The 25788-nt window shown below is 59.0% G+C and overlaps 2 protein-coding genes across 2 annotated transcripts in view; both read right to left on the bottom strand.

Moving 5' to 3' along the window:
• Nucleotides 1–1839: 1839 nt before the first annotated feature.
• ITGA2B (integrin subunit alpha 2b) lies at nt 1840–10197 on the bottom strand. The gene is made up of 30 exons (XM_030966407.1): nt 9934–10197; nt 9736–9866; nt 9562–9659; nt 9323–9482; nt 9198–9247; nt 8826–8871; nt 8536–8661; nt 8407–8454; nt 8117–8160; nt 7960–8019; nt 7793–7845; nt 7456–7664; nt 7165–7347; nt 7032–7077; nt 6851–6955; nt 6649–6704; nt 6400–6551; nt 6053–6166; nt 5272–5342; nt 5043–5190; nt 4088–4180; nt 3925–4004; nt 3732–3812; nt 3562–3664; nt 3316–3468; nt 3111–3236; nt 2829–2942; nt 2533–2637; nt 2335–2457; nt 1840–2011 (listed from the first exon to the last, which is right to left on the bottom strand). The coding sequence occupies exons 1-30, from the start codon at nt 10077–10079 to the stop codon at nt 1904–1906; spliced, it is 3132 nt and encodes a 1043-aa protein (XP_030822267.1). The 5' UTR covers nt 10080–10197; the 3' UTR covers nt 1840–1903.
• A 1057-nt stretch (nt 10198–11254) lies between these two features.
• GPATCH8 (G-patch domain containing 8) overlaps nt 11255–25788 on the bottom strand; it is a 55638-nt gene continuing 41104 nt past the window's right edge. Inside the window, 4 exon segments of the mRNA XM_030966333.1 lie at nt 11255–15332; nt 15334–15546; nt 15549–17319; nt 17654–17784. Of these exon segments, the coding sequence (XP_030822193.1) occupies nt 13491–15332; nt 15334–15546; nt 15549–17319; nt 17654–17784 (3957 nt within the window). The 3' untranslated portion in view covers nt 11255–13490.

Raw genomic sequence — 25788 nt, forward strand, 5'->3', positions numbered from 1 at the left:
GCTCTGTCCGCGATCCCCACCCAAGTTCCTTCACCCCCTGGTTTGTGACGCCCACCCACCATCGCGACCCCCTGGTCCTGCCCGGGACCCCCCCCCTCATCCTGCACCGCAAGGTCTGGCACCACCCCCCCCTCTCGTCCCCCCAGGCTCTGTCCGTGACCCCCCCCCGGCACTGCCAGGCCCCCCACCCACCACCGCCCGGGGACGGACAGACGGACAGACGGACAGACGGGGGGTGCGGCCGGACAGACAGAGCCGGGGGGTGGACGGCGGATGGACAAGGGGATGGACGGGGGGCGCGGGCGCGGGGGGGGGGGCAGGGATGGGGGTGTCGGAGCCGGGGGGGCCGGGAGGGGATGGGGGTGTCGGGATGGGGACTCGGGGCGGGGGGCGGGCGGGGCCGGGGCTGCCGAGGGGGTGAGGAAGCCAAGGGACGCCGGGGGGATGTCGGGGCGGGGGTGATGCGGGGATGGGGGGGCCGGTGCCGGGATCCATCGGGGGGCGGTGCGCGGGGGGGCGACAGGATTCAAAGGATGCCGGGGGGATGCGGGCGCGGGGCTCGGGCGGCCGGGGAGGAGCGGGGGCGTCGGTGGGGCTGGGGTGGTGCGGGGCAGGGGGTGGGGGCCGAGGGATGCCGGGGGGATGCGGGCGCGGGGAGAACGCGGGGGTGTTGCCGGCGGCGCCCCCCGCCCCGCACACAAAGGCCGCTCTCACCGTGCGCTCCCGGCTCCGCCGCGCCCCGCGCCCGCCGCTCGCCCGCGGCCGCCAGCAGCAGCAGCACCGGCAGCGGCGGCAGCGGCGGCAGGAGGCGGCGGGGCCGCATGGTGGCTCCGCGCCGTTACCCCGCCATGCCCGGCCCGCCCGGCCCGTCCGCCCGCCCGCCGCGGGGACCGGGCTCCACCTGCCGGAGCCGCCGGGCACGGCCGCCCAGCGCCCACCCCCGGAGCGGCACCGCCCCGGCACCGGGACCACCCCCGGCACCGCCCCGAGACCCCCGGACCAACCCCTGGCACCGCCCCAGAGCTCCGGCACCGCCCCCTGCAGTGCCCCGAGAGCCGGGACCCCTCCCCGCTACCGCGACCGACCCTGGCGCCCCTCCCCGGGACCGCTCCGGGACCCGGACCAGGGCTCGGTACCGTCACCGGCATCCCCGGACTGACCCTGGTGTCGGCAGCGGCATCTCAGGACCCACCCCCGACATCGGCACCGACCCCCGGATCCACCTCTGACGCTGCTCGAGCCCCGGTACCGATCGCGACCCTCTGTACCCATCCCCGGTACGGTCCCGAGACCAGGACCGGGACTCGGCACTGCCGGGCTCTCTCCGGTACTGGCACCGGCCGCATTGCACTGCCCCCGGTACCGCACCGGCCTCCCGGGACCCATTCCTGGCTCCACTCCGAGCCCCGGGACGGGGACAGGGTACCGGCACCGTCATCCCGGGACTGCCCTGTACCGGCACCGTCATCCCGGGACTGGCCCTGTACCGGCACCAGCATCCCGGGACCCACTCACGGCACTTCCTCGAGCCCCGGTACCGCAGCGGCATCTCCGGACTGGCCCTTGGCCCTGCGCGATCCCCCGGTCCCGTGACCCACCGCGGTACCAGCACCGGCCCCAGTACTGATCCCCCAGCAGTGCAGCAGCCCCCGGGACTGACCCCGGCACCAACCTCCCCACTGCCCCCGGGGCACCCCACAACGTCACACGGGGGTCCCCAAAATCCTCCGTCCCCCCGCAGTCCCCGGTGCAGCTCCGGGGGGACACAACCACACCCCGCTGGCAGCACCGAGGGCAGGGCACGGATTTATTGTCCGGGGGGAGCAGAGCGGGGCCGGGGTCCCACGGGCACGGGGGGGGCTGGGGAAGGCGAACGGGGTGGGGTGGGCACGGGGGGACCCCGCTAGTCCTGGGCCTGGCCCGGCTCCTGGGCACTGCCCGGCTCCTGGGCCTGGCCCGGCTCCTCCGTGTCCCCCTCTGCAGGCGGCCGCGTCCTCTTGAAGAAACCCATCTGCACGGGGACACAGCGACAGTCGGGCCCTGGGGGACCCCGCGGCAGCAGCCCCAGGGGTCCCACAGGATCAGCCCCCCGGAGATCCCTGTGGCGCCACCGCGGGGACCCCACGGCATCGCTCCTGAGGGACCCCCTGCCTCTGGGGACCCCACAGTGTCACCCACCTGGGACCCCACAGTGTCACCCGTGCTGCTGTGCCCCGTCCTGTCCCACAGCCCCCACCCCCAGCACTGTGTCCCGTGTTTCGTGGTCCCTCTGGTGCCAGTGAGGCCCCACCACCGTGTCACCAGTGCCTCCAGTGTCCCCCTGCGCCCACTCACCTTCCACATGAGGAGGATGAGGAGGGTGAGGAGCAGGAGCCCGGCCAGGGCCCCCAGCACCACCCAGCCCACCGGCACAGCCCCGTCGCCCCCAGGGCTGCTGCGCACCACGCAGGTCTCAGTCTGCAGAGGGACAGGGGGGTGACACTGCTGCCACCGCGGCCCGTCCCCGTGTCCCCGCAGCCACGGCAGCCCTACCTCAGCCTTGCCGCTGGGCAGGACCCGGGGCTGGACGCGGTAGGGCATGGCCGAGGTGTTGAACCACGCTTGTGACTGGATGCGGAATTCCAGGAGGTGCTCCCGCTAGGGACAGCAGGGGGACACGTGGGGACACATGGGGACACATGGTAACCGGGCATCAGGGGTGCTGGCAGCTCACAGGGCACCCATGGTTATCCCCAGGGTGATCTCTGGGCACCACCGTGCAGGAGGGGACATTGCAGGGATGCCCCGAGGCCACAATGCCACCCTCTGTCCCCAGGAGGGGACAGTACCTGCTGCAGGGTGTCCATCCAGAGCAGGGCATGGACACTGACCAGTGCCCGCTGGTCCTTGCCCAGGCTGGGCACGTGGCAGGTGATGTCCACGCACGTGGCATTGTCACAGTCCTGAGGGTGGCGTCCAACACGGTGGGTGTTGGGGGATCCCCACCTCAGGGGACACTCCCAGCCCTGTGCCCGCCGTGGGCTGCAGGTCCCCAGGGTCACCCAAGGGATGCGGGCAGCCCCAGCCCTGCCTCCATCGCAGCCGGCAGGTCCCCAGGGTCCCCCGCTCACCACACGGACGAGCTCCCCCAGCCCCTGGTCCCCCAGCCCCGCTCCCGGGGGCGGCTCCGCCTCCCGGCGCTCCCGGTGCTGGCTGCCGTTCCCGGGCGCTGCGGCCGTCGGAGCGGAGATCTCCAGCTGGAAGGGGACACAGAGGTGACACCACCTCCCTGACGTGTCCCAGCGCCCCCGGCGGGCAGGGTCCCGCAGCCCCTACCTGGGCGGGGTTGAGGGCGGGGTGCTGGGAGCAGTTCGTGCCGCCCTCGGTGCCCAGCTCCAGCAGGTAGAGCAGGACGTGCTCGCCCAGCAGGTGAGGCACGGCGAGGCTCAGGGTGACCCCGCTGACGGTGCCGGGACCTTTGTTGTGGAGCTGCGGGAGGACGGTGGGTGATGCCCAGCGCAGGAGATGATGCTGGGGAGGGGCCAGAGGGCAGGGACATCCCTGAACACCCGCGGGCATCACCTCGTAGACGTGCTCCACCCTGATGCCGTGGTCCTCGGGCCGCCGGCTGCCCTGCGCCCCGTGCCAGCTCGTGGGCAGCACCATGGTGGCAGGCAGGGAGTTGCTGGTGGGAGAGGGGGGTCAGTGTCCCCCTTCGTCCCCCCGTTGTCCCCGTGTCCCCAGACCCTCACCCTCGCAGCTCCATCTCTGCCTCTGCCTCCACGGGCACTGTCACCGCCACCGAGCCGTGGCTGGGGCTGGGGCTGTTCTTGCTGTGGGGACACAGCGGGATGAGACACGGACACTGAGTTTGGGGACGTGCTGAGGACACCGAGCCCGAGGTGCCAGCAGTGCGTGGGGGACAGGGGGACAGCAGGGTGTCACCTCCGCAGCTGGAGGTGGAAGGTGATGGCATCCCCCATGTCCTCCAGCCCGGACACGCTCAGCTCCATGACCACGGTGATCTGGGGACAGCAGAGGACAGGGCCAGGTGGGTGACCAGCCCCAGCGGGTGACAGGCACAGCAGGGACCCCTCTGTCCCCTTACCCGGGCTCCTGCTTTCATGGGATTGCCCAGCTCGCAGAGCACCACGTGGGTCCCGTTCTCCTTCTTGGGGTTGCAGCTCAGCTTCTCCTGCCCCTGCGGGTGGGGACATGGGGTGGGGACACGTCATGGACCCCACCAGGAACTGGCCACACTGGGGACCTGCGTGAGCTGAGGGCAGGGTTTGAGCCCCACACCCCAGACACCCCTGAACACCATCACCTGTGAAGGGTGACAGCCACCAAGGGCAGGACAGGAACCCCCAATCCCTGGGCACCCACCCCACCAGGCAGCCCCATGGAGGATGAAGGACACAGTGTGAGCCCCGATTTGGGTCACCCCTCTGTACCCAGCACTGTCCCCATTCCCAACCCCGAGATGTCCCCTCTGTTCCCTCTGCCATCTCCAGTCCCTCCCCAGGACATCCCCCTGCTGTCCCTGCTCCCTCCTTGGCGTGTCTCAGGGCATGTCCCCAGTCATCCCCCTGGATGTCCCTTCTGCTGTCCCCATTCTTCCCTTTCGGAGATGTCACCTCCCTCCCCTCCATCCCTGCAATGTCCCCTCTCTACTCTGCACTGTCCCAAATCTCCCCTCTGCCATGTCCCCTCTGGCCCCTCCACCAGCTGGACACCCCCACGGAAGGTGACAGCCACCAAGGACATGATTTGGGTCCCCCACCCTGGGCACCCCCTGACACCCATCCCCACTGGGCACCCCCACGGAAGGTGACAGCACCAAGGACACGGTTTGAGTCCCCCACCCTGGACACCCCCACAGAAGGTGACAGCACTAAGGACAGTTTGGGTCCCCCACCCTGGCCATCTCCCAGCGCCCATCCCCGCTGGACACCCCTAAACAGGGAGGTGATGCCAGCAAGGGCAGGACGTGCCCATCCCGCCCTGGTCACCCCTGTGACACCCCTGGTCGCCCCCCAGCCCTGTCCCCCGGTCGCACCCACCGGGATGCTGCTGCGGGCAGCCTGGTAGTGCGTGCCCGGGGGCAGCTGCACCCTCAGCTCCGCCTCGAAGGCGCCTTCGCCCGCGTTGGTGGCGTTGGCCCGCAGGGACAGCACGGCCTCGGCCCCGATCAGCAGGCGCTGGCTGGGGCTGGGGGACACGGGGACACGGGGACAGGGCTCAGCACCCCGCGGGGACACCGGGCACTCCCTCAGCCCCTCCCGTGCTCACGTGTCGGCGGCCAGGTGCAGGTCGGGCACGCAGAGATTGTCATCGCCACAGTCCTCCAGGATGATGTGGGTCTGCCAGGGGACGGGGAGGGGACGGGGAAGGGACAGGGAGGGGACAGGGGGTCCCCCCCATCCAGGGTGAGGTGGGGGAGAGCGAGTCACTGGGGACAGCAGGGGACACGGGGGGACATCCCAGGGAGGGATTGGGCTGGTGGAGGGGCCAGAGGGGACATGGCAGAGGGGAGATTTGGGACAGTGCAGAGTAGAGAGAGGACATTGCGGGGATGGAGGGAGGTGACATCTCCGAGAGGGAAGAATGGGGACGGCAGAGGGGACATCCAGGTGGGCGACTGGGGACATGCCCTGAGACACAGCAAGGAGGGAGCAGGGACAGCAGGGGAGGGACAGAGGGGACATCTCGGGGTTGGGAATGGGGACAGTGCTGGGTACAGAGGGGACATCCAGGGGAGGGACTGGGGACTGCAGCGTGAGCACAGAGGGCAGAACAGGACGGGCGTGGCAGGGAGTGGCAGGGACAGTGTGGGGGGACATTCCAGAGGGAATAAGGGACAGTGGGGGGGTAGGAGCCACATCCCAGTGGAAACCGGGGAGAGTGGGAGGGGGACAGGGACAATCCCCGGGGGGTGTTGGGGACACTGGCACAAGCTGGGGACCCCAGAGCTGAGCTCAGCCAGCCTGGGGGCACCCACATGTGCCCTGGTGGGGATGAGCCCACCCCGTGTCACCACAGTGACGTCCCCCCACGGCCACATCCCCCCTACCTGTGCCTGCACCAGGGTGTCCCCGTAGAGCACCAGCCCCGGGGCCTCTCTGGGCAGCGTCAGGGCCACGCTCAGGGCCACCGGGCTCAGCTTGTCCTTGAACTCAGCCTTGTCCTGGGGACACCCATGGGCACAGCACTCCGGAGGGCATCCCGTGCCCACCCCACCCCACGGCCCCCCCACCACTGTCCCCATCGCTGTTAGCGCCCTCCTGGGACAGGGAGACGCTGTTATCCCCAGCCCTGTCCCCAGCCCTGTCCCCATCCTGGCTGGCGATGCCACATCCCCATTCCCGTCCCCTCCCTGGACTGTCCCCGCCCTCTGCCGCGCTGTCCCCGTGCCCGTACCCGCAGGTAGGCGGTGACGTTGCTGCACACGGGGGGTGCCCCCGGTGCCACCAGCAGCGCCTCCTGCCAGGACGATTGGTGTCCCCGCAGCAGCAGGACCCGCCGGGATGCCCGGGGCTTCAGCCGGTCCAGCTGCAGCTCAGCCTCCAGCTCTGGTGGGGAACGGGAGGTGGCACTGGTGACACCCGCGGTGACACCCCAGCGGCGGCCCTGCGCCAGCGGTGCCCGCCGGGTGACACTGGCACTCACGGATGCTCCGAGGGATGTCCTGGCCCGTCACGCTGACACAAAACTCCACGTGGAAGCTGCGGGGGAACACCACCGACAGTGCTCAGAGCCCCGTCCTGTGCCCGCGGTGGTGTCCCCATAGTGTCCCCACAGCAGTGTTCCAGCGGTAGGGTCCCCGTGGCAGTGTCCCCACGGCAGCGTCCCGACGGCAGTGTCCCCTCACCAGCTGACAGGGACGCTGGAGTTGGGCAGGGAACAGTCCAGGATCTCAGGGTTCAGCCCGTCGGGGACACTCAGCTGGGTCCGGGCCACCACCACGGGCAGTCCCCTGGGGCAGGGGACATTGCTGAGGTGCCAGGGGTCCCAAGAGGGAGCCCCGGGCCACCGCAGGGACGGGCACTCACAGGTACACGGCCACCTTGGCCGCCCCGTGAGCCCCCACGAGCAGATCTGCGGGGACAAGCAGAGGGTCGGTGCCAGGGCGGCGACACCGGGGTGCCAGGGCGGCGCCAGGGTGGTGTCGTGCCAGGGCTGTACCCGCGTAGCCGTTGCCGTCCAGGTCGGTGGCACCGCGCAGCGCGAAGCCGAAGGCGGCGGGGCCGGGGAAGGGGCTCTCGAGGCGCTGGGTGGGCACCGGCGCCAGCCCCTCGCTGTGCCCGCGGAAGATGAACACCTGCCCGCTGCCACCGTCACCCCCCTGCGGGGCGCCCACGGCCACGTCTGGGGACAGAAGGGACGTGAACACCCCCCGCGCTCTCCTGCCTCAGTTTCCCCAAGGCGCGGCCCCGGGGGGGGGCACAGCCCCTGCCCGCCCCGCCGCGCTGTTACCGCCGAATCCGTCCTTGTCCAGGTCCCCGAGGCTGGCGATGGCGGCGCCGAAGCGGCCGTAGGGGTGGGTGCCCGTCAGGGTCTGGGGGGGCCCGGCCAGGCGCTGCTGCCCCCGGCCCAGGTAGAGGTAGAGGCGGCCCAGCTCGCTGCGCTGCCCGTCCGAGCGCCGGGCCATGAACAGCGGCGCACCCACCAGCAGATCGTCCCTCCTGTGCCGGAGCGGGGTCAGGGTCAGGGACCGCGGGTTCGGGGGCCGGGGGCACCCAGCGCTGTGCCAGGCACGGGGCAGCACCCCTGGGTGTCGCCATGGAGGAGGGGGGACTGTCCCTGCTCTCACCCGTCCCCATCGACATCGGCCATTGCCACCGTGTGCCCGAAGTACGAAGCCACCTGGAAAGGGTGAGGATGGCACCGGGGGGTGCCAGGGGCACAGTGGGCGGGGGGAGCTGGGGCTGGGGTGCTGTGGAGCAGCGGGGCTGTGGCGGTGTCACAGGGCAGGGGTACCTGCTCGCTGGCGATGCCCCGCAGCCGGCGCAGGGTGACCCCCGCAGTGAAGATCTCCACCTGCCCAGGGCAGTGTCAGACGCCAGGCCCAGCCCGGGGTGACACATGGGGGTGTCCCCCGGTGTCCCCTCGGCACCGGGCACTCTGCAGCACTCACCTCACCCCTCGTGTTGCTCTTGTTGGGGACCCCCACCACGTATTCTGTGAGGGAAGAGAGCCCTGAGTGCCCCACTGGGACATTGAGGGGGGCACGGGGATACCCCTGGCATTGGAGTGGGCACAGGGATACCCCTGGTGCGACATGGGGCCATGAGGGCACAGAGATGGACAGGACCCCTGTCCTGGCACAGCCTGCCCAGCCCCCTCGGGTAGGGGAGCAAAGTCTCTCTGGAGCCCCAGGGTGCCCCAGGCCCATCAGACCCCGTTCCCTGCTCCCCTCAGCCCTACCTTTGGTTTTGGGGTTGCCATCAAACTCGCCCACAGCCACCGAGTATCCTGCAGGAGATGGGCACTGGTGACCCCGGGTATGCCAGCAGGAGCTGGCAGTGGGGCGGGGTGCCCCTGCCCGCTGCTCACCCCGGTACCCGTCCTCGTAGTCCCCGAACACCGGCTCCGTGGGGCGCCCGGGGCTCCCCAGCCACAGCAGGGACGTGCCGAGGAAGCGCCTGAGGATCTTGTCCAGTTCCACCGAGTACACGAGCCCTGGGGCACACCGGGGCAGGGAGCACCAGCCCCGGCGGGGCACCCGCTGCCACCCGCCCCGGGCTGCCAGCGCCACTGCGGGTGGCACTTACGGGGCACCGCATCCGGGGTGGCCTCTCCCCGCCGTGCCCATCCCGGGAGCAACGCCGGCAGGAAGGACTCACCTGTGAAATAATACCCGCCGGGGGCACCCAGCACCAGCGTCCCATCCTGCGGGAGGAGCTGGCTCAGCACCACCCCGGGGCACGCTGGCATCCCCCCAAAGCATCCTCAGCCAAGTATCCCCCACCCCGGTATTTCCCATCCTAGCACCCCCACCCCAACGTCCCCCCCACTCCTAGGCCCTCTCGTCCCGGAATTCCCACTGCACATCCCCCAGCTCAGCATCCCCACCCCAACATCCCCCGCCGTGACACCCGAGTACCATCCTGGCCGCACCCTCTGCATCTCTGTCAGCCCCCCCTGGGCATCCCGGGGGGCACCCCCCGATCCCCCCAAGGTGCCCGAGTCCCCCGAGCCCCTCCATCCCCTCTCACCGCGGTGACAGCGGCGCTGAAGCCGATCTCGCAGTAGCGCTTGTCGTGCGCTGCGGGGACAGGGCAGGGTCAGAGGGACGCGGGGCTGGGATCCCCCCGCTCCCCGCTCCCCGTTCCCCGCTCACCGTAGCTCGTCTGGCGGTAGGTGCTGGCCATGGTGCGGTCGCGGCACGGCGAGTACCACACGGCGCGCTCCGGGCTCCGCACGAAGCAGGTGCCCGTCGGGGTGCGGAACGCCTCGTGCTGCCCCTCCAAAGCGTTCCAGTGCTGCAGCGGGGCGCAGACCTGGGCACGGCGATGGGACGGGCTGGGTGCCCCCTCCGTGACCACCCAAGGCTGCCCACATCCCCCCCGGTGCACCCACCACCAGGTTGCCTTCCCAGCTGGTGACGGACGCTCCCAGCCACTGGTGCGATTTGTAGGTGCGCAGCTCCAGGGTGCCCTGGCTCTCGCTCTCGTCCCCTGGGCGAGCGGGAGAGGGGCGATGTGCGGAGCTGGCACCCCCCGCGCCCGCTCCCGCCCCACGGAGCCCACGCACCCGCAGTGTCGATGGGCAGCGGGTGGCAGGGGGTCCTGTCGGGAGGCCAGGAGCAGAGGAAGACGGCGCCGGGCTGAGCCACGCCGGGCTGGGAGGTGTTGGCACGGGGGGCTCCCACCGCCACGCTGGGCCTGGGGGGCAGAGCGGGTGTCAGGGTGGGCGGGCGTGAGCCGTGCCCGACCCCCGGTGCCTCCCTACCTTCCCTCGCTCCTGTGGAAATCCAGGGCGAAACCGAAGTAGCTGCCGGGGGGTCCCTCGTAGATGGTGGGGGGCTCCTGGAGAAGCCCCAGCGTGGGGGGCAGGCGCAGCCCCCCGAGGAGCAGCAGCACCCGCAGCAGCGCCATCGTCACCCCAAAATGTGGCCACAGCCGCCGTGCCGGGGTGTCCCTGGCTTATCTCGGGGGACGCAGCTGCGGCCGGGCCCGGCAGGAACGGGGAACACAGGAAGGGCCCCCCCGGGCGCGTATCCGCTCCTGCGGGGAGCCGGAGAGGTGCGGGGGACACGGATGTGGCCGGAGCAGGGCGGGGAACAGGAGGTGGCAGTGCCACCGGGAGACGCGGTGACAGGGTGGGGGACACGGTGACAGCGGCCCGAGCCTATCGCCCTCGGGGTGCCAGTCTCGGGGTGGCTGTTCCGGGATGGGCATCTCGGGGTGGCTATTTCGGGGCGCAGGCAGTCCCTACCAGCGGAAATGTGGCGAGAGGGGAGGACAGCAGGGCACAGGGCCCCTCCATCCTCCCGATCTCCCCTCCGCAGCCGGAGGGAGCTGACAGCACCGAGCCCGCCCGCATCGGGCATCACCCCGCAGTGTCCCCTTGCCCGGGCAGGGACACCCCAAACCCTGCCAGGGCTGTGCAGGGCAATGGCTCTGGCAAGGGGCCGGGGGCAGGGTGGGCACAGCCCACGGCCAAGTGAACCAGGCGTGTCCTTGTCCCTGTCCCCTGTGCCCTCAGCCAGGCCTGGGGCAGCCGCGGGGCTCAGCCCTGCCCGGACAGCGGCGTCAGCCCTGGACCCCCCTGCAGAATTAATTTAAACTCCGTTAATTAAGGACAGTCAGAGTGCCCGAGGGCTCCGGGTGCCAACCCAGCTCCCTGGGAGCCAGCCCGTGTGAAACGGGGCTTTTCTCCTCCATCTCTGAAGCTGCAGGTGGGAAGCAGGACAGGACAGGGACTCGGGGGGTTTTGGGGGGCACAGGGGGTCCCTGCAGGGCACCTTGGCCCCTGGAGTGGGGTCTGCTCCAGCCCTGCAGAGCAGCTGCGGCTGGAAAAGAGCGGGATTTGCCCGAAGCACAGCTCCGAGGGGTGGGAAGGGTTTAGCTGAGCCCGGAGCAGCTCCGGGAGAGGACACCGGACTCAGGGGCAGCTGCTCCTCCTCGGGAGGTCTCGTCCCCAGCTTGCTGCAGCATCTGAACTCAGCTGCAGCCCACACCAGAGCCCCTGAGGGCAATTCTAATCCTTTCTTCCCTCCAATTACTTCATTTCCGGTTTCTTTCAGCACTGCTGCACCATCCCTCATCAGCCACCGCCAGGGAAGGGCAGGTGGCACCCTGGATCTCTGGGTCCTGCTGGCATGCAGGGCGGTGGATTTTTTTCCTTTAATCAAACCAGGGCTCTGGTTAGGAAAAGAGGCTGGTGCTCTGCCCAGCAGCGCCCCACCACCACACATCATCACATTTCTTTTTCCACAAATCATTGGTTTATTAGAAAGGTTTTTTTCCCTCATTTTACAGCATATATATATATTTATATATATATCTTATGTGACAAAGTTAAATACAGTCTGTTTATGCTTGTAAGTAATGACAGGTTAATTATTTTAGCGCTATCCTGAAGTCCAAAAACAATCCCTGCCCACAGTGCAGTGGGGCCAGGGCACAGATGGGCCCTATGAAGCTCAGCTCTGACAGTAACACTGAATTGTCTGGTATTTACAGGAAATTGAGTCCCTTTTTTGTGACTGCTGTCACTCTGACCTGCTCCAATTTCTCATTTACACGGTGAGGGAGCTCAGGGGGTTTTGATCCTTTGACTCTGCCTGGCCTCGTGCTGCACTCCAGGAGGGGACAGGGAAGAGGATGAGGATGGGGAATGGGCCAGGGATGTCACCACATCCCCACACTGCTCTGAAATCCCCCCCTCCAGCGGTGGTGGCCCAAGGGCTGTGACAGTCCCTGTGACTGGGGACAGCAGCAGCGGGGACACCCCCTGCACTGGGGTGGGGAAGCTCCCACGGGCAGTGTCACCTGAGTTGGGTGATGCTGGGAGAACTGGGAAATCCCTTATGGACTAAGCTGGGGTAACCCTTTGTGTGGGCTGGGTTAGGGTCCTCCTGCAGCAGCAGGGCCTGCACATTACTGCTTCCAAAGGAGGGAAAAAGGAAAGGAAAAAAAGGGCTCCTATTCTCTGGGAGCACCCTGAATTCCTGCTGCTCCCCAGGCTGCTCCAGTGCCCATTCCTATGGCAGGGAGGAACACAGAACCTGCCAGAGTCACTGCTACCCCCACACCCCTCACCTTGCCCAAGTCTCACCTGTTGATTTTTTTCCTTCTGCAAAATTCTAAATGAAGATTTTTTTGTCTTTACATTTTATACTACATAAAAACTTCAAAAATACATGAGCTTGATAAAATATACATGCTTAGCTGTTCTGCATCTAGCTGAAACTATAAATTGAACCTTTACAAGTGTCTTGGGTCACCTACAGCAAACATATTTACACAGAAGCCACCAGAACAAGTACCACTAAGAACTGGCTGTAAAAAATATTATTGCGATATACTACAAATGTAACCTTTGATAGGAGCTACAAAAAGCAGCATCTTTGTTTACAGAGTTCAGTGCAATTCTTTACATTAAAAAAAAAATCCTATAAATTAATAAAGAAACCATCAGTGTTACAGAGGAAAGAACACGTTTTACATCCAGGCCGCGCTCCCCCGTCCTCTGTATTGCTTCAATTCTGAACGGGATTTGCCTTCTCTCTCCCATCCCAGTGCCTCTTTCCCAACCCCACAGAAGATGGAATTCAAAGTGATTTTTTTCCCCCTTTCAGGAGAAGAGTGGTCAAAGCCCAGACTGGAATCCCAACCCCAGAACCTCTCTCCAGTCTGGGATATCCAGGCATGGTCCTGGTGCAGGAGAACGTGGATGCGGGATGGGGAAAGAAGGGAGCTCTGGGCACACACACAGAGCTCCTCCTCCTCCTTACACTAAGATCTTACTTCCACCTTTGCTGCTCACGCCAAGAAAAACCCACATCTGCAGAAACAGGGGCCAAGGAACCTCCTGCAATGCCTGAAAGCTGAGGCCTCCAGCCCCTCCACACAGCTGGCAGCGCCCGATGTTCCATGACCGATTACAAGCCGGATTCAATCATGCTATTTTAATTAGATGACCTCATTAAAAGGATTTTTAGAGATCCTATTAGTGTGTATGAAACCTCATTTATCATATACAAGGTGGCAGAAGGAAGATGACCAAGTGTAAGAATCCAGGGGGAAAAGAAGCCTTTCCAAGTGTCTCGCTGTTCTAAAGGTGAAATGGTTCTTCTGGAGCGGTGCTGCTGCGTGCACGGAGGAGTTGGAGCGAGACTTCCCTGGGATGCAGCCAACTGCCCAGCCCTCGAGCCCCCGGCTTCTTTGGCTGCTCAAGAGTGAAAGGAAATGCTCAGGCCTCATCTGCCCGCCGGCTCAACTCCAACCCCTTCCCAAAACGCCAAATATTCTCCTTCCTCCGAGGTTCCTTCATTTTGTCCTTCATGTGCCGTGGCTGGGTGGGTGCTGCAAGTCCTGTCCTGAGAAAATGGGGTGCAGCAGGGGGTGGAGGTGGAGGGCCGTGGCAGCAGCAGCAGCTGCTGGCCTCGGAGCCAGGAGGGTCGGGTAGAGAGCATGAGGGACAGGGTGGAAGGTGAAGGGGCCGGGGTGGATGGCGGACGCCGGAATGATGTGGATGGGGTGGCTGGCCAGGAACGTGGCGGGGTGCCCCGGAATAATGGAGTGGGTCAGGTGGGACAGGGAAATGGGTGTCAGGTGTGGCTGGGGGATGTGGTGGACCTGAGCGAGGGGCTGTGGGTGGGGATGGGGGTGGATGCCGATGGCAGCAGCGGCAGCAGCAGCGTGGTGCTGCAGGATGGCGTGCTGCACCGTCGTGATGGACGTGGCCGAGGCCGCTGCCGGCTGCTGGATGTGGATGGGCTGGAGCGCGGGGGCAGCCGGCGCCAGGGCGGCCGAGGTGGGGAAAGCCTTCACTTGCTTGGCCAGCAGCTGCTGCTGGATGTGCTGCTGGGCAGCCTGCTGCAGCTTGCTGTACTTCTCCATCTCCTCGGGCGTGAAGGTGATGGGCTGGCTCTCCAGCGGGGCTAGAGAGGAATCTTCTCCCCCTTCCCGATCTCCTTCCATGCTCGGCTCCCCGCTCTGAGGCACGTAGCCAGGAAAGTGCTCAACATCTGGAACTAAGGGCATCATACTGGTTTCCACTGGGACTGGCTGGTTGCCCCCATCCATAGGCTCCAGCCCATCACCATCGCTCGGATCCGAGAGGAAGTTGTGTGGCATGACCAGATCTCCAGAGCCAAAGCACTCGGGGAGCGCCGGCGTGTCCAGGGGAAGGGATGGCATCTCCACAGAGGCTTCATCACGTTTCTGCTCATCCAGAGGCTTGTCCTGAATTACCATCACCACATCTTCCAGAAGAGACTGGCCGGCCAGCTGACCCTCCTCCATGCCTTGGGAACCATCCTCAGCATCTGACAGCTCCTGCTCCTCACCCCTCTCCAAGCCAGATTCCTCATATCTTTTGGAGTTTGGTTTCCGAATGGTTGGCAACTTCCCAATTAAGGGCAGAACGGGTTTGTTGCCTAAGGAAGGAGGCAGTTTGGGGCCAAAGTAGCCCTGGGGAGGATCTTTGAGCTTTATGCCCACTTTGTTTGCCCCTGACAGCATCTCATCAGTGATGCAGGGCTTCTTCTCAACCTTCCTGGACTGCACCTTTTCCAAGAGCAGCTTTGCAGTGACGGAGTTCCTCTCCTCAGGACTGCAGTCCCCTTCTGAGGCCCGCCCCATGCCGGAGCCGCTGCTGTTCTGGGACAGGGAGCTAGATCCTTTCAGATCCTCTCCTTTGCCATCCTCCTTCTTCGGCAGCGCCCCTTCACCTCGGCCTGTCCGGAAATAGTGAGGAGACTGGGAGCGATAGATCTTGGACCTAATGAAGTCCCTTCTGCCAGACCTTCTCTCCTCAGGGCTCTCGTGGCCCCGCGAGCCCTTCCGTGACAGGGACCTCTGTGAGTGGCTGCGGGTGCTGCGGCTGCGGTCCCGGCTGTAGCTGCGGCTGCGCTTCCAGCTGCGCCCGGTCCCGCTGCGGCTCCTCCTCTTGCTCCGACTGCGGCTGCAGCTGCTGCTGCGGCTCCTGCCCCGGCTCCTCGATCTCGACCTCCCTCGAGGGTGGCTTCGGCTCCTGCTCCGACTCCTGGACCTGCTCCTGCTCGAGCTGTAGTCATCTTCCGATGAGGAGTACTTGCGCCGCTTCGAGCGGTGGTTGGAGCCGTTGTAGTCGGAGTCATCCTCGGAGTCCTGGGAGCGCTTGGAGTGGCAGCGGGAGCGGTTCGCTGTAGTCGCTGTAGCTGTCGTCCGAGTAGCTCCTGTGGCGGCTGTAGCGGCTGTGCCCCGAGGACGCCTCTGAGCTGCTGGAGTAGGACCCGTGTGAGGAGCGCCTGCGGCCCGAGCGGGAGCGGCTGTGGGAGTGCTCGCTGCCCGACTCGTAGTCATCATCGCTGTACTGCGACGGGGACTTCTGGTGGCAGTGCTTGCCAGGGGACAGCCCTCGTCACTGTCATCGTCACCGCTGCTCTGCCGGCTCCGGCAGCTGCTCCGGGGCTGGGACAGAGCCGGGCAGCGCCTCCTCGCACCAGGCACCTGCTGCAGCTCAGCCTTGTGTCGTTTGCTGCTGTGCTCTTGACAGGAGTTACCCCCGTCCTCTTTTTTACTGCTGCTTCCCTCCTCAGCAGACAGGGATTTCCTCTGGGACTCCTGGGAGCATCGCTTTTTCTTCTGGAAATGGCTGCAGTCTTCAGACAGTTCAGGTTTCAGTGCCCGGTCTGACTCGGTTGAAAGGGAGGATTTACCTTTTTTGTGCCTGTGCCTTTTCCGTTTCTTGGGTTTCTCTTCCCCCAGTTCAGCTTTTCGGGCCTTCTCCTCAGCTTCCTCCTTGTGTTTGCGTTTGTGTCTGCTGGACTTTTTGTGCTTCTTTTTCTTTTTGTGTTTATGGGACCTTCCAGATTTACTCTTCCCCGTTATACTCTTACTGCTGTCCTCCCCCTCTCCTTTACCCATGCTCCCCAGACTGGACTCCTGCTTGCTCTGGGATTTGTTTTCCATTTTCTGAGCAGAACTGTTCCCTACACTTTCAGTCTCCTTGGCTTTGCTCGCCTCACCAGGTTCTGTGCTCTGAGTGTTGTCTTTACAAAGCCCCCCTGGATCCTTGGATTTCTCTGCCCCTTTCCCTTTTGCATCCTTGTTACGGGAGAGCTTGAAGTCAAAGTACAGGGGGTTGCAGCTGTAGGACACAGAGGGCTCAGCTTTGGTGAAGATGAGCAGCTCTGAAGGCCACTGCAGTGTCGTGCTCTCATCCTTACTCAGAACAGGAAAAAAAGGTCCTGTGGGGTGCTTTGGTCCCTCAGAGCCATCTCTGCAGCCCGAGGCAGGAGGAGGAGCTTCTTTAGCAGTGTCTGGCTCGGGGGGATTGCTCTCTGGAAGGTGCTTGCTCTCCTGTGTATTTTCATTCTCTGGGATGTCTTTTCGTTCTGTTTTGCCCTGCTGGGCTGAAGTTTCAGTAGTACTCTGCTCCTTCTGCTGCCCTGTGCTCTCGGCAGCCTTTTCCATGTGCTTGCTGGGTTTGGGTTTGGGGGAACCTCCCTTTTTCACTTCGTGCGCGTTTTTTTTGTTCACATTTTCCGCTTCCGTTTGCTCAGTAGCCTTCATGAAAAGCAGGAATTGAAAGTTGGGCTTTACTTTACAGTGGGCTGGGGGGATGTAGTGGTAATATTCTGGTTCCACAGCTGTTGGTCCATCTTCTCGCCTCATCTTCTTCAGTTTAGATAAGGTGCTGGCCAGAGCCCCACTGTCCTTGTCATGCTGGTCATTGTCCTCCCCCTTGCCATCAGAATTATTGGTGCCTTCACCCTCCCCAGATTTCTGCAGGCTGCCACCCTCTGAGGACCCCCTCTCATCACCTTTTGCCCCATCTGCAGAACTGGACTCGTCCACATGGTCCTTGAAAACAGAAGCGATGGTCTCCAGCTTCACTGGGGTCTTCTTGGCAAAGGAAAAGGACACCCCGATCTTCTGCAGCGGAGTTCCCAGAGAGCTCTTAATGCCAAAGCTGATGGCCTGTGCCCCCTGTGACGTCTGGCCTGGCATCACAGTGCCTTGCCCAGTGTTCAGGAAGCCTCTGTCCGTGGTCATCTCTGTGCCCTGGCCGGAGCTCGTCTGGACGAAGGAGCCACTGTTGGCTGCGGAGTCATCGTCATCTCCACCTTCCTCATCCACAGCCACCGTGGTGGTCCTGAACATGGGCCCACTTCCAGGAGCACTGGAACAGGGGAGAGAGAAAACACAGCTTACTGGTGTCTCTGTCCCTCTGCAGGAGGATCCACCCCTCAGTGGAGACAATCTTACACAGCTCAAGTGCCCTTGCACCCAGACACATACATTAAAATATCAATATAGAGCCACTCAAAGTTTTTAATAACAGTAAATTACTGAAGAAAATGTATTGCTGGATAAAGCAATCTGCATGATCAGTTCAGTGAATTCACTCCTACCAAAAGCACACCAGTGTGGAGCTTTGCCCTCAAAGCCTGTGCAGCATCCCAGAGCAGGAATGCCAGCCCAGCCCAGGGGTGCTGGGGACCCCTCAGACTCACCACTCAGGCTGCCTCCTCTGCTCTGCCAGCTCGTGCAGGCGCCGCAGGGCTTTCTCCTGCTTCCTCTCATCCTTCCGGGATCTCGACGAGACATTGCGAGCGAATTCCCTTTGCTTGAGATCTTTCAACCTCTGAGGCAAAAGAAAGCAGGGATGGATCAGATCAAAGCTGTTTGTGGTTTGTCCAAGAGCAACTCTTTGCTGTAGCACTGGAAATTGCGGTGTCAAGCCCCTCCCCAGGGACATTTCTTGAGCCAGGATAGAGCAACAGCATCTTAGCTCAACAAAGCCCATGGAGCACACTGCCATCCTCCCAGCAGCTGAAGGAAAAGACAACTGGTGGTCACTTTTGGCTATGACTTCAAGTTCTGTGTATATCCTTTTCCAATCAACACTACTGGTTTTCTTTAGCACGGACAACAAAGCTGATTTCAAAGCAACAAGCAAATTCTGGAAGGAAAAGGGGAAAAGAAGAAGGATTGTTTGCTTTGCTGCTCTTGCAGCGTGCAGATGTACTTGACAAACAGTGCATGACACGAGCCAAAAGCATGGGCCAAAGGACAGGAGGGATTAGCTGGTGCCAGAGCTACCCAGGAATGACATCTGACAAAAGCAATGTACCATTACATTGGAGAAGGAGCCAAAAATCCCATGCAAATGATTTCATAAGCAAACCCAGAGTACAACATACACCACAACCAGTTACTTGTTTTCCTGACAGTAGTTCTGAGAGGGTCAAGAAACAAATTGCTCTAAAGGCAGGAGGGTCTCTTGGGGTTGAATACTTTGGGGGGGCAGAAATACCAAGTTCCCCAGAAATCTTATCATGAGGGAGCAAACCCAATCCCAAGGAATTTCAAACATCCTAATAGTGCTGAGGAAGTCTAGGTAGCCAATTCTAACAGAAAATAAACATCCAAGACTTCAGAACATTTTGGAAAGTCCTTGTCACAGAACACTAGGAGAAGAGGCTGCTGGTTTTTCTTGGAATATAGGTGGATATTCACAACATTTTTTTTAGAGTGCTCTATAGAAGTTTAAGTAACAGAAAGCAACAAAGACAGACCTCTACCATCCTAAAGGGACTCACTGTTTTTTTTAAGTGCACAATTCAAAACCCTTTCAAAGGGCCCAGTTCCAGAACGCATCCTGTACTCAGCTTTTGGAAAAAGTTTCATGTTTTTCAGGCATTTCATGCAGGGCCTGGGAGACTAACGAGACTCAGAGCAGGAGTCACTTTGGAACAATTCTTGTACAGGATGTACAAATCACTGGTGAATTCTAAATACTTCTGGCTGGCTGACTCTGCCTCTTTCCTGGAGCAGAGTCAGACTGCCACACACAGAAACAGTGGAGCTGGAAACCAACCCAAAGCTCAAATTAGAGGAATTAAGCTGGCCCAATGTAAAGAGAACATTGCTTTGTGCAAAAGGGAGAGATTGGACAAGACAGAGGATTCTCTTACCTAATTGTATTTACTAAATGTGGCTGATTGTTACCAAAATCAGAGGGGAGGACACACAAAAAAGATACAACTACAGACATCAGTAGAAAGAAACTCACTCTTGTGATCTGGACTCCCAAATTAGAAGGGTTTGCTTTCAATACATCAGCTGAAAACGTCACATCACAAAGAAAAAAAGAAAGTAAAAATATAACAAGAGTGGAAAAGAGGAAAAAAAACCAAAAAACCAACAAGCAAGCATGACTAGAGAGCTGTGGGGAGTGTGCCAGCTACTCTACAGAGCAGGGGCACGGGAGGAGCCAGGGTCTGCAGCAGGGACACACGGACACGCACGGACACAGCCATGATCCCACCTGGAACAGCAGAGCTACTTTCACCAGGACAAGTAAAGGGCTCAAGGGTTTTGTGGTGTATGTTAAATGTTGAGGAGGAAATTTTTTTCCAAGAGGAAGGAAAAAAATAATAAAATAGATGGACTGAGCAATGCTATCAGCTTTTTCATGCTGATTTTGAAAGTGTGTCTGAAATGCTCTGGGAAGTTACAGCCACCAACAGCTGACAAAACTATTTAATGGGGGCTGATGCCAAGTCTCGAGATCACTCACCCATTTGGAAAAAAGTATGACCCAGCTATTTCCACCAGACATGAACTGTGACCTTTTCCTCCCCAGAGCAAGGTGCAATGGTGCACTCAGAGCCCCCTGTGCCCCAGGCATGGTCCTGATCACCCCCCAGAACACAAAGTGGGCTCAGAGCTTTTGGGAACATGCACCTGCCCCCAGGCTCTCCTGCCTCCATTACATGGCAATTTGAATGCAGACAGAATTAAATGCCCATTATTAAATGCTGACCTTTGTGTGTCTCTGCTCCCCCAAACCTCCCTCTCTCAGCACTTCAAATTTAGAGGTGTGAAGCAAATGAACTACCCCAAAGCACTGTAATCCAGTATATGCACCACAGCAACCCCCAGCTGCACCCAAACCTGGGCCCTTGAGGCTGACAAACCCCTGGCCCTGGTGTCAAGACTGCTGAGAATTTGGTACTTCTAAAATTGGGGAAGGGTTGGTCTGGTTTTCAAAGGACCAAGAGATCTCAAGGCTGAGTTTCTTTTTGTCACACAGGAGTCAGGAGGAAAAAGAATCTTGCTGGAGAAGTACAGGATAGAAAAGCTCACAAATGCACCGTGCCAGCTCCTTGGAAATGCAAAATACTGAACAGAACATAGCTCAGCTTCTTAGACTGACCTAAACCAACAGATCTATAACCAGAAATGACTCCAGGTGTGCAAAAGACCTGGTTGGAGAGCATTACCTTCCCTTAATGCATCCTGGGGGAGGGAAAGGGGGGAAAACAGGAGCCCACACTGCTCATCTGTAAGAGCAACTTGCTGCAGGAATGAAAAATACCCAGAACTTTTCAAAATAACCTGTAACTCTCCCCTCACTGTTTCAAACATGTCACTGAGCCCAGGGATTCATCCCCTCAGAGTGGATAACCAGTTCACTACAGCCATGGCCACCCAGCTCCCCAGTCCTGACTGGGAAGGAGCAATCCAAAGACAATTTCACCAGGTAAAGGGGGCACAAGGAGCACTGAAATGCTGCTCACACACTTCCAGGTCTCAGCCTGCCCAGGAAATCATCTGAACTAAACAGATATTTAATAATTTCAACTAAACAGATATTTAAGCTCAGCTTACACTAAAGAAATTTCCATCTAATCCTGAGGAGAGTGTTATTCTAATCCCCCAAAAACCACTAAATGACTTTTTGGACCACACCATATGTGTGGGTGTGAGTGAGGCTGGAGGTGCATGGAACTGCCCCTTCCCCAGCACCACAGAGAAATTCCAACACAGATTTAACAGAGCCACTCAACCATCCTCAGGGAGCTTCTCCCCTCCACAAGGAGCCCTGGGAACTCATACTTTTGGGGTGAATCCTCCCTTTTAAAGTCCTCCCATTGTGCTCAGCAAGACAATGATTTTTTTCAACAGGATTAGAGCCAAACCTGTATTATATCAAACGCATGTTTTCATGTTATTACAAGATTTCATAATTAAAGGGCATTTTTTTCTCCCTGGGCAGTGTGTTTTCTGAGGAAACAGCAGTTTATCCAAGCAGCAACATCCTTTCCAACTGCAGGATCATGGGGACCATAAAGCCAAGGAATAATCTGCTGGTTTATTACTTCAGCTGTCACAAGGGCTACACTGCAGTGACCAGCAGTGACACAAATCACCAGCACTTACATAAAATTTCTCCACATTTCCACATGCTGTAGGCAGTAGTTCACTACCTCCAGCCTTCCTGGGCTCTATTAATAGCTGCCACCCCCCTCAGCTTTGGAACAAAGAATTGTATTTTAAGTTTCCAGCCTTGTTTCTAACAAAACTCCAAAATTGTCTCTGCATTTCCACAGGAGTGCAAATCGAGTTCCTAAAGAGCAGGTTTGGTATCAAATCTGCAGCTACCTCTGCTCTGCAGCACAGAGAGCCACAGTGCTGGATTATCTCCCAATCCCTGCGTGCCTCAGGAGAGGCCAAACTGGCAACCAACAGCACCTTCCAATTCTCACAAATCAGCTTAAACCAGCTGCACCACAGCACTGCTGAAAAGCTCCTGAGAGCCCAACCCAGGCTCAGCAAAGGGGGGAAATCCAGAGGGGTGAGCGGGACTCAGGTACTGCTGCAGCAGGAAAATCACTGGATCATCATAGGATGTCCTAAGGATCATCCAGTCCCACCCCTGGCCCTGCACAGACACCCAACAATCCCACCCTGGGAGCGCTGTCCAAGCACTCCTGGAGCTCTGGCAGCCTCAGGGCCATGAGAAAACTCAGCACACCCCAGATTTTGCTGATGAGATGGTACCAGGTAAGACTTCCCTAGAACCCAGCTGGGGTGCAGAGCTTTAGAGGCTCAGGACCAACAGTAAATGGATTTTAGATTTTCTCCATTTAAGCTGACAAAGCCACACAGCATCACTGAACTGAGGCCCACTGAGACACATTCTTTGCCTAAAAGTGCAGAGCAGATAGAGCCCCTGGTATTCTCACAAGACAAAAGCACTGTCACCAGACCTGAAGATGTGAGACTTTCATGCCAAACCTCACACTGAGATGGGTCAAAGCAGATCCACCTCTGGGGCTCCAGGCAGGAGGCAGCACCCATGACATCAGAGCCCCCTCCTCCCTTGCCGTTGTTCTCATGTCTCTCTGCCAACCCACATTAAATAAAGTAATAATAATGTACTTTTCATTCTGTGCCAGCAGATTTCTTGCTTTCTGAACTTTTTGATGTCTGCTTGATTCTTTGCCCCAAAAGCTTTTGGGAGTGAATGACACCATGAAACAGAAGCTCAAAGGATGGGAACCTTGATCATTTTCCTAAGTGGGAACACAAGCCTGGCTTATCTTCGGTCATCAACATTCTTTGCACGCTTATAAATGAAGTGAAAAGAACAGAGGGGAAATGGCCTGCAAATGCTGCTTTATTTCATCTTAATTTCCTCCCTGGAAGAAATCAATATTTTTCTTAGCTGGGTTAAGAAAAATATAGAATGGGTTGGAAGGGATCTTAAAGCCCACCCAGTGCCACCCCTGCCATGGCAGGGACACCTTCCACTGTCCCAGGCTGCTCCAAACCCTGTCCAGCCTGGCCTGGGACACTGCCAGGGATGCAGGGGCAGCCCCAGCTGCTCTGGGCACCCTGTGCCAGGGTTTGCCCACCCTCACTGGGGAGAATTTCCTCATTGTCTCTAACCCAAACCTACTCCCTTTTCAGTTAAATCCATTCCTTTTTGTTTTATCACTCCATGCCCTTGTCCAAAGCCCCTCTCCAGTTCTCCTGCAGTGCCTTTACTGGTAACTGGTGGGTTTTCTGAGGACAAAGCATTTCTGGAGCAGAAGAACCTCTGCTGTAACACCAAGTACCTCAGGATCCCCTTCTCAGTCTTCTCCATTCAATCCGTGCTTGGAGGCCCAAGGTCTTAGAAATCTCAAGTCTCCCCAAAACACAAAGTTCAGGGGGTGCATTCAGAGTATTCCTCAACCCCAGCAGTGACTGTCTTGGTAATTTTATTGTGCTTGAACAGATCCCTCCCCCTCGGCATGAGAAGCAAAGGTGCAGCTAATTAGGGCACAAAGAGAACTGCACATCTCTACTTTCAGTTCTGAGTTCCACCCTCTTGCCCAAAGAACTTTATGGAATACACTCCCTTTGCCCTTTTACAAAGAGAATCTAGGCAGAATTAATCACCTGCACCTCCAAAACACCACATACTTGGGGAAAAAACAGCTACATAAAATCTGCATTTCAGTGCTGGTTTGTGTTCTCCCAGGGAACCTGGCACAGGTTCACTCAGAACACGTTTGTTTTTCACAGGCAAGGCAGAAAGGGAATGTTTTGATTCTGTTGGGTCAGTGACTCAGTAAACAGCTCGAGCCCTCAGCAGGCACACAAGCAGAACGAGGTGATGGTGGGAGATTCTCCAAGTTCTTGGATTGTTAAAAACCCCCACAGTAAAAGCTGACTGTAAATGCTACAGAACTTACACACAAGGTAATTCCAACCATAACTCTTGCAGGCTGCTTCAGGTGCTGGGCCCTGCACATCCAGGTTTATTTGACAGGAACACACAGACTGGGCACAACCCAGACAAGGGGCTCACACTCCTCTTCACACAAATCTAACACAAGGTCTTTATCTTAATGTCAAAATCCCAAAGCAAATAAGGAGCCCTCACAGGTGTAATGCCTTAAGGACACATTCCCACTGAGTCCAGAGTGTTCTAGGACTCTGGGAGCTCCCAAGGGTCAGGACATTGTGGCTCTGCAGGAAAGCAGCACAAAAATCACAGACTGGTTTGGCTTAGAAAAGATCTAAAGATCACTGTGTTCCACCCCCTGCCATGGGCAGGGACACCCTGCACTATCCCAAGTTGTTCCAAGTCCTGTCCAACCTGGCCCTGAACACTTCCAGGGATATACACTGGCTCCAGCTTCACCACCCAAGCTCCTTCTTAGCTGCAGAAGCTTTCTTTCTACATTTGCCACCTTCTGTCTGTTAATTATCATTAATTATTACTCTGTTGACTGTCAGGACTGGGCATCATCAGGAGTGGGGCCCTTCATAACCTACCAGGCCTTCAAGATGAAAATCCCAGAGGTAAAAAAACCACCATTAAAGAAAGAAATCAGCAGCAGTACAAGAAGTTGTGAGACCAGCCTTTTCCAGCTGCTCACTGCAGGGTGTGTGAGAGAACTGAGCCTATTGTCCCTCCTGCAGGGCCACCTGCACCCACTCCAGCTGCCTGCAGTCCCCTGAGAGGGACAGGCCATGTGCTGACCAGAGGGTGACTGCTCCTTAAAACAGCTGCACTTCTCATCAAGTATCAACCTAACTAAAACCAGCTCCAGAACAACACTGCACACTTCCAACACAACGCCTAAAACACGCCAGTGGTTTGGGAGAATAAATGCAAGGATATTTTCCCAGGTAAGGAAATGCTGCCTTTTGGAGAAACTTGGTGTTGAGGTTGATTCAGATGTAGCCAAATAGTCTATGAAACCAGGACAGGCAGGAAGTAAAGAGAATAAACCTCCCCTTTAATTGTTTGGTGTTGACACAATTTTGGTGGGTCCAAAATTCGTCCCGTTGGGATCGATACACTTACCTATCATCCCTGTTGGGCAATAATCCCGAGTTCCTTCCTGGAATACAAGACAGTGTCTTTATAACTCGGGAGTAGAAAGGGATCTGAGGATGGAACATCTATTTACAGGGACAGCCTAATGCTTGCAGAGCCACAGAGGGATAACCAAACACTTCAACGTCAGCGGGATGTGGAACTAAAAATACTTAAAAGCAAAAATGCTGTGGAAACTGAGCCAAGAAAAAAGCAAAAACGAGCTCTGTTGCCTCAAAAATTACCACTGAGACAACAAAATCTTGCAGATGATGTATACCAAGCTGGGTTGCTGTAACTAAGATACTGTAATGGCCTTTCTTTCCAAGAAAGCCAACTGATGGCCTACTTTTGGGAAAAGTTCATGTTTTTCCTCAAAAACTTTAAGCTCACCTTTCTACAACCTCACCTTCTTGTCCGAAGAGAAACTATAAAACATCAACGTGCAGCATATCAAAAGCACAGCTTGCTTTATTTTTTAACTATTTTAAAATTCAGGCTGGACTGCTTGGTGTGAGCCTCCCTGGAGCAGGAGGGAGCACAGCAGAGATAATGTTCCTTATGCAAATTCACTTCATTCTGTCTCGGGGGTTTCAAGTTCACTCCCTGAACGCTGACCCAGCAGGGTCACACACATTTCAGCCCGGCAAAGCTGGACAAGCAATTTTTTTCCCTAAGCAAAGCATGATTGCTTCTTTGTTTAAATCCCTCTGTAACTAGAAATTAATGCTGGGTGATGCAGCCAGAGTTTGGAGGCTCATTTTCTCCAAAGCCTGCCTGAAGTGACTGCAATAGATGGAATTATCCAAGAATATAATTCCTCTCAAAATAATCAGCAGTACCGAGCAACCTCCAAATTCTTTCTTCTGATGAGATAACCCCACCCTGTGTGCACACAAGACATTTTTCTCTCAGACCACTCCTGCTGTTGACTCCTTTTATTGCTTTCCATAGGTTGGTTTCCTCCTCCACAGCATCTCCAGC

The sequence above is a fragment of the Camarhynchus parvulus genome, chromosome 27 (genome assembly GCF_901933205.1).
Source record: "Camarhynchus parvulus chromosome 27, STF_HiC, whole genome shotgun sequence".
NCBI classification, from domain to species: domain Eukaryota; kingdom Metazoa; phylum Chordata; class Aves; order Passeriformes; family Thraupidae; genus Camarhynchus; species Camarhynchus parvulus.